This window comes from Solanum verrucosum, unplaced genomic scaffold (assembly GCF_900185275.1).
Source record: "Solanum verrucosum unplaced genomic scaffold, falcon-dt-bn FXZP01000224.1, whole genome shotgun sequence".
Lineage (NCBI taxonomy): Eukaryota > Viridiplantae > Streptophyta > Magnoliopsida > Solanales > Solanaceae > Solanum > Solanum verrucosum.
Genome location: NW_026020410.1, coordinates 159,064 through 167,692, shown reverse-complemented (window position 1 = coordinate 167,692; position 8,629 = coordinate 159,064). Strand labels below are relative to the sequence as shown.

Genomic DNA, 8,629 nt, shown 5'->3' with positions numbered 1-8,629 from the left:
TTCTAGTGCATTATCAGACCTAATCATTTTCACCTTAGCCTGAAATTGTCTTTCAATCATGGCAAGAAACTATATAAGAATAGGGAAGGCATTAAACTTGGTACGTAAGAGAAAAGTCCAATTAGCTCTACTATAATCATCGATAATAGTTAGAAAATACTTAAAACGTCATAAGTTTGTTCCTAATAGGGTCCCCAAGTGTCTATGTGAATAAGATAAAAAATGTGGTTAGAAGATGTAGTACTTAATGGGAAAGGCAATTTAGGTTGCCTAACTTTAGAACAAATATCACAAGGATGCTTGACAGAATGAGCAGAAATAAGAGGAAAGATATTCTTCATATTAGAAATGGGCATATGCCCCAATCTGTTGTGCCATAGGGATACATCACTCGAATGAACTAAAGAAGGAAAAACATAATTAGAAAAATTGTCACTAGAGAACTGATTACAAGTGGAAAAACTAGAACATTTATTGGATCTTGTAACGTCTTTAGGAATGACTTGATTGCTGGAGGCGGCTGATTGTAGAAGATAAAGACCATGGTGAACTTTACCAAGCTCTACTGGCCTCTTCATGGAAAGGGCTTGCATGACAGCACCAAAAGATGTGAAAAATATGATTGAATTGAGTTGACTACACAATTTGTGAATCGAAAGAAGATTATACTTGAAACTAGGGATAAAAAGAACATTGTGAATGGTAAAACCAGGGAGAATAGTAGCAGAACCTGATTGTAAAATCAATACTCTAAAAGAATTAGGTAGATTAACATAAAGGGGCTTAGGGAGATCTCTGATATTAAACAAAAGACCTAATTCGGAGGTCATATGTTCAGAAGCTCCTGAATCAAGAATCCAGGAAACAAAATTAAGCTTACAATAAATGAAAGGCTTGGTGATTGAAGAATTGAGTATACCGACATAATGGGAAAAGACAATGTCTTCAGAAGCTTGATCAACTTGAGGTAATTTTTGTCCAATCTGGTACATCTGAAATGGGTTATGGTACTGATCTTGAGTGATGGGTCTGTCTCCAAGAGCAGGAGACTACAAAGTGCCTACGTCTGGTGTAATTACAGCATTACTCTTAGCACCAGGAAGAATCTTCTTCTTCTTAGTAAACTTAAAATATGTCGGATATCCTATTAACCTGTGACAATCTGCTATAACATGATCAGTTTTCTTATAGTAAGTGCAAACCAAATTGGTCTTCTTTGCTTCCGAAATACTATTCCCTCCATAGTTGTATTTCTGAGGAACTTGATGTTTCCTTGCAGCAAAGAAACCGGATTATGCAGTTTGGTTAAAACTTTGAACCTCCCTTTGCTTATCATCCCTAATAAGCAAGGAATAGGCGTGATTGACAGAAGGCAAATGGGATGACATGAGCAGGTTGTTGTGTGCACCATAATAGGCATCATACAAACCCATAAGGAACTAAATGAGCCTATTATATTGTTAAGACTTGACGTTCTTCAGCTTACCACCACAAACACATGCACAATTACAGTGTTGTGCCATGTCTAAACTGTCTAGCTCATCCCAGAGATGCTTAATCTTTGTATGATAACCAACTACATCAAGATTTCCTTGCACTGATTCATTAATTTGTTTTTTTAGCTGATACAGTTGAGGTCCATTACTCTGTCCAAACCTCTTTTCAAGGTCCTTCCAGATCTCTCTAGCAGTGCTTGAGTAGAGGACATTCTCAGCAATGTCTTTTGAAAGAGAATTTAAGATCCAAGAGATCACCATATCATTGCATCGAGTCCAAACATTGAGCAGTCCTAGAGAAGTATGAGGGGGGAAAATGGAGCCATCAATAAACCCTACCTTGTTTTTAGTAGACAAGGCTATTAGGATTCCTCTTCTCCATCCCCCATACCCTTTACCATTGAAAACAGAATTCACCAGTTGCATACCTGGTGAATCTGAGGGATGAAGGTAAAAAGTGTGAGAGTGATCAATAGGCTCTTGTCCTCTTGAGCTGCAACAGCAGGAGTAACAGAAGAAGGAGGTGGTGTGTCAGGCATGATCCTAGGAAGAAGAAAGAAGAAGAAAAATTGGATGAGAAAACAAATTTAAACCTCTCTATCAAAGCTCTGTTACCATGTTGGATAAAGAAATTGCAAACGAAAATGGGAAAATTTTCTTTGTGTTTTCATTGATGATATGTACATGTATTTATACATCGTAAATAAATTCTTCTACCACTGCTATTTATACACTTGTCACTATGTTTTTGACTAACTCTTAATTATCTTAACAAACTTCTACAAAGAAAAATAATAATAAAATAGCTGTTGTATACACATGGCAATTGGAAACTACTAGAACTATTCCATCAGTGAACAAATAGAAAGCTGTGATTGAAAGTTTAATATAGCGATTAACTGTTGTGATTTCTATAACCTTCTCCTTCTTCTTGTTCGTAATGAGTGAACATATTCCCAACATTGGGGGTCTAGGGTTTTTAATTAAAGGTTCTACTGATAGATTGAGAGTTGAGAAGTGAGAGAGATTGAGATTGAGAGTTGAGACGCGAGAGAGATCAAAAGGTTGCCTGGAGCGTCCACTGCTGGCATCGCGCTTGCTGCTATCGATTGTCGCTGCTCATTTGTCTTCCTCGTCTCCAGGTAAGTTTTATATCTTTTTTCATCTATGAATTGAGACTAGTTCAAAACTTGATTTTTGTTGGTTGAACATGTGATTTCAATTATTAGTCTCTGTATTTGAAGTTCTTAAATCAAATAGACAGTAACATTGAAGGTGAAATTTATTGTTGGCTCTGTATTTAAATGAACCCAATTTCTTTACATTGAAGGCATAAGAATCACCTTTGTAGACACGTAATTTTTTACCGAACTTAAGGTTTTACACCATTTTTAGTGCTTAAATATTTTGTTTAAATATTTAAATTAAATACATTATGTTTCATCATACTTTAGTTAGTTTATTTTAAAAGATTTTAAAACTAAAAAAAACTATATGTTTTAATTCAATTTAAATTTAACAAATAAGCTAGTGTTTCTTATTTTTTAATTAACTATTTAACTTATCTTGTATTTAATTAAGTTAATTTTTTATATAATTTAATTAAAAAAACAATTACTAACTTAAACTAACTCAATACCTCTTATCCTAAATTCACAACCCATTTCAACCCATATTACCCCACTCACCTCACATTACCCCCACTTACACCAACTACACGTACTACTACACAGAACACTACATATATACACACCCCTATTATACTATATACGGAGACCTGCACACATATTACAGAGGGACGGAAGAAAAAAAATACTACTACAATACACCCAAATACGCACAACATACCAAAGAAATAATACACAAACCTACAGAATACTACACACACACGCAGACCACCAGGAAAACATAAGAAAAAGATTTTTTCAGCAATAGACTTACGTCGGCACGCGCACACAATATATGTATTCGTCCTTTTATTATACATATTTCTTTTACTCACAAACAAAGGTTGAGTTCGAGGTTTGCTTTCGTGGTTTCGAGATTGTGGTTCCCAGTTAGAATTGCTTTCCTTTCGTGAGTTGATTTTTGCAAGAGGTACTATTTTATTTATTTTATAATTTGATTTTCATGATTATATAGTACTTAATTCCGGTGTCAGGATTTTATTCAAATTTCATGTGTGTTTAGCTTTGCCATTATAATATTTAAATACGTGTAAATATTTGTAGTGTTGAATTTGGATTAAAATATGATATAACGTATAATTGCTTCTTGCTCACCAAGGAATCAATATTTGTCTTTATAGCTTTATTTTATCGAGCCGAAACGTGACTCGTGGATTGTTGTAAATTAATTTTCACATAGTTTTAAGTTATTCGTTGATATCATACTTTAAAAACGGACTAAGTAAATCATTGTTTGTTAACCAAAAAATGCATTTTTTTATACGATTTAATCTTATCATTTAAAGTGTTTTACAATCTTGGTATTATATAGGTCATAGATCTAATGCTAGTTTAAATTTAGCATAAATACTAAAGATGGTTTTTTTTAATTTTATTTTTCTCTAAAGAACAATTTTACGGGTTCATTAATGAGGATATTAGATTTGGGTTTACTAACTTACAGAAACAAAAAGTGTTATTTTTAGATAGTTTGTTTTGTTATTAAGATATATCAACACGTATCATTAATAATTAATTGAAGCATGACCTTAATTTGTTAATTATTTTCCTATCATTCATTAAAAAAATATTATTTATAATTAGACTATAAAAACATATCTCGAATAAGAATGCTTTGTTTTGTTAGAGATTGGAAATATTATTATGTTAATAAGATGAGATTTAATTAATTAAATGTAATATTTTATATAGGGGAAGGTAATAAGTGAAATATAGAAAAGGTGATTAGGTTACTTTAACATTTTGACGTTGCCATTTACTTTTAGACTGTTTTAACATAACAATAGGTATATCTTATGATCTATTATATATTGGACGAGTACAAACGCAATTAAATTTCTCTTAGTTAAGAATGTGGTTCCACATCTTTTTGAGATACTTAAGAAACTCAAGGATGCGGTTACGCACCTTGGCCAAATTCAAGGATGCGGTTATGCACCTTGACCAAATTATTTTAATAATTAACTTTCATTAATTTAAACCAAGAGGTGTAAATAAAAATTATTAGGTGTGATGTACTCGAGAGGAGAAGGCAGTTATGCCTCTAAATGTCCAGACCAAGAATGCGGTTACGCATCTAGGTTCAGACTAATAAAAAATTTTAACAAATAAAATATAATAATAAAAAATAAGTAAACCATAGCATGTAGACACAATATATCCAAAAGTAGTAAAAATAAGTAAGTCAATAAAAGCAACCGTGCTAGAACCACGGGACACGAGGGATGCCTAATACCTTCCCCTCAGTCAACAGAATTCCTTACCTGAATTTTTGGTTCGCATACCAAAACTAAATAGTCATTTCCTATTGATTAGGGATTCAAAAAAGTGACTTGGAACACCACAACTTAATTCCAAGTGGTGACTCCGAAAAAACAAAATAATCCCTTAATCAATATTGTCACTTAAATTGGAAAAAAACCTTGCCGCCGTGCGCGATAAGGGGTGTGACATCTCTTGCGACTCCGCTGGGGATTAACCATAATTCAAGTTTTGTCTATTGACTTTTACTTGATTTTATTATATTATTTCATTGGATATACTGTTTTGATGACCTAATGTGTTACTTGCTGCTCATTTATCGCTTTTATATTCTTGAATTGTATATAATTGTTTTCTCGCTCACCATTTGAGTGTCTAAAAATAGGGTAGTAGGTAATGTAGTTATGCATCCCACTTTCTTTTGAGATAAAACTGGAGCGTCTAGGCACTCAGTGAGGGATTTTAGTCACAAATGTTAGGCAGGGTTGGACCAGCAATGAAGTTGGAATAGCGCTGCTACCAATAAGTTGCCCCTCCCTAGCCTGAGTTGTCCACTCGGGTAAACTGGTCTAGAAACTAATCTCTTTAGGTTTAGACCTATTAAACCTAATATACATACATGGTTATCCTTAGTAGGCTCCGCTTATTTGCATCATTTGCATTTTACTTAGTAGACTTGAACAAGAATTGAGTCTGTCTATGGCATGTATCCCTTTCTTACTTGACCACTTAGATCATTTTATGTGCTACATGCAAATGCATTTATTTAGAAAATATTTATAAGTTGACTCATTTTAGTGTGACTTGTGAAGAAAATTTACAAAAAAAAAAATAATATTTCTTCTTTTAGAAGATATTATACCTTTCTAGAAAATAAAATGAAAGATTTTTCACTATTTAATCAAAATTACAAAAAAAAAAGAAAAAATTAATTAAATTCCCTTTTGTACAGTTAATAAAAAAATCAAAATATTTTACGTTCATAATACTTTAAAAATTGCATTTTTATCAGAAAAAAGTTTTTAATATTTCAAAGTTATTTTTTTTTCTGTCTAATCTGGACGAACTACACACACCTGATTCTCACCTCAATGAGATACGTAGGTAACCCTCTTTGGGTTCGGTGATCTTTATTCAAAAAAAAATTTAAAAATGAAAAACAAGAAGCTTTATCTTTATCAAAAACAAGTTTTTATTAATTTTCTTTTAATAATTCAAATAAAAAAAACTAAAGATTTTATCTCAAAGCTCTAAAAAAAAGCTTAGTTATTGAGTTTTTGAAAAAATATGCAAAGATCTTAGTCATGTTCGCAAGCGTGTTACGTACGCAATCTCAAACGGATTTGATCAATGCATTATTAAATCATTTTAAAAAAACTAACTTATAACTGACGAATGTCTAACCCTAACAAGCATTATTATCCTTGCACAGTTAAATTAAGGTGGTTGATTTGTAGTTAAGCTGGCATCACATCCCTACAATACAAGGTCAAAAGGGAAAAAGAAAATGACTCACAAAGACGGAAATGAGTCGGACAATGATGAGGTCCAGAACCAGATGATGTCACAAGAAACAGTGTCAGCCGAAGAGATAAGGATACTAAGACAGCAAATGACAGAGATGTACGAAGCTTGGATGAGTGGACAAGCTCCACCGCCTTCAATCTGTGACTATCTAAATACAAATATGTCACCCCCAGTCCAAGTATCGATAAGTGATCCAATTTATCCACCTGGATTCGGTCCCTATGCTAACGCATCCAACGTAGATGGAACTTCTACGGTGCGCCCTTTGAGTATGCCTATGACAAGTAATCCACTATTCATTCCAACTGCGCTGACTAATGTCGTTCAACAACCTATAATGGAGAAAGAATCCAACAACGATCCTCCACCCAAAGTTCAATATGATCGAAATTATACTCCTGAATTGACTTTTAAAATTCCAAGCTCTTACCCTCACACTCATCAGTATAATTCTCATGTTGAGGCTGAAAAAGCTATTAAGAACGAGGAACATGAAGAAATGGCTAGAAAAATGAAGAGTTTGGAACAGAGTGTAAGAGATATGCAAGGATTGGAGGTCACAAAAGTGTTTCATTCAATGATTTGTGCATGTTTTCCCACGTTCATCTACCCATCAATTTTAAAAATCCAAAGTTCAAAAAATATGATGAACATGGAGATCCTGTAGCTCATTTAAAGAGATATTGTAATGAACTGAAAGGAGCTGAAAGCAAAGAAGAATTGCTCATGGCTTATTTTGGGGAAAGTTTGATGGCAATTGCCTCAGAATGGTTCATAGATCAAGGTACTTCTAACTGGCATACATGGGATGATTTGGCTCGATGCTTTGTTCAACAATTTCAATATAACATTTTCATAGTTCCAGATCGTACTTCACTTGTCAACATGAGAAAGAAGACCACCGAAAATTTTCGTGAATATGCTATTAGGTGGAGGGAGCAAGTTGCTTGGGTTAAGCCGCCAATGAAAAAGTTTGAAATGATTGATGTTTTTCTTCAAGCGCAAGAACCAGACTACTTTCATTATTTACTTTTCGTTGTTAGAAAAACATTCGCTGAAGTTATTAAGATTGGTAAAATGGTGGAGAATGACATCAAGTCTGGAAAAATTGTAAGTCAAGCTACCTTGAAAGCCACAACACAGGTGATTAAAAATGGATCAGGAAATCTTTGAGGAAAGAAAATGAAGGAGGATGTAGCAAATGTTATGTCAGACACACAAAAAAGTCCAAGGGGTCCACTTTATCAATATGCACCACCTCAATTTCATCAGTATCTCCCCATGCAAGATACACAATACTCTATTGTCCCACCTCAGCATGCAGTCTATGGTGCACAACCATATGCATATCCACCAAACTATCCTCAATGGAGAGCGCCAACAAATCAAAATATTCGTCCTTCTTCTCAAAATTTTCGAGCACCTTATAATCCCCGTCCAAGACAGGTATTTGAAGGAGGTCAAAGACCTATGAACAATTTCACACCAATTGGAGAGTCTTACACAAGTGTATTTGAGAAATTGAAACATTTGAATATGATAGAGTCAATACCTCAAAATTATCTTAATCCACATGCAAAAGGTTTCAATCCAACAATATGGTGTGCATACCATTCTGATGCTCCAGGGCACAATACTGAAGATTGTCGAAATTTAAGAAGAAAAGTGGAAGAGATGATTCAAACAAACATGATTGTGGTTCAAAATGATAACCCCCCCCCCCCCAATGTTACTAAGAATCCTCTACTCACGCATAATGATGTACACTTCATCGAAATGATATGTGATGACTAAGAATATGACAATTCTCTCAATTCTCAGGAAAAGACACTTGAAATTGTTGGAGCTTTCATGAAGGCTAGCGTGCAAAGTAGTGGCTAATAAGTCAAGCTTGGTGATTGGGATACACTCTTCTTTTCTCTCAAAAAAGAGTGTATGGATAGTTTATTTTGTCATCATTACTGCTATGCAATTCTTTTTTTATTTTATTTTATTAAGTCAGACCTTTCTATCATTTCTCTTATGTGTTTGTTTGTTAAGTCTTGTCGTAGTTTGAGTTATTATAGAGTTGTAACCTAAAATTTAGTTTGTTGTCTTGTCATCGAGTTTTTTTTTATCTTAATATAATCTTTACTTTTTGTCAAAGTGACCCATTCT

At 33.7% G+C, this 8,629-nt stretch overlaps 1 protein-coding gene across 1 annotated transcript; it reads left to right on the top strand.

Annotated features, from left to right (window-relative positions):
• Positions 1 to 6,452: 6,452 nt before the first annotated feature.
• On the top strand, positions 6,453 to 7,645 carry LOC125840605 (uncharacterized). Its single transcript, XM_049519571.1, has 2 exons — positions 6,453 to 7,004; positions 7,106 to 7,645. Exons 1-2 carry the CDS (start codon positions 6,453 to 6,455, stop codon positions 7,643 to 7,645), a joined length of 1,092 nt encoding a protein of 363 aa, XP_049375528.1.
• The last annotated feature ends 984 nt before the right edge of the window (positions 7,646 to 8,629 follow it).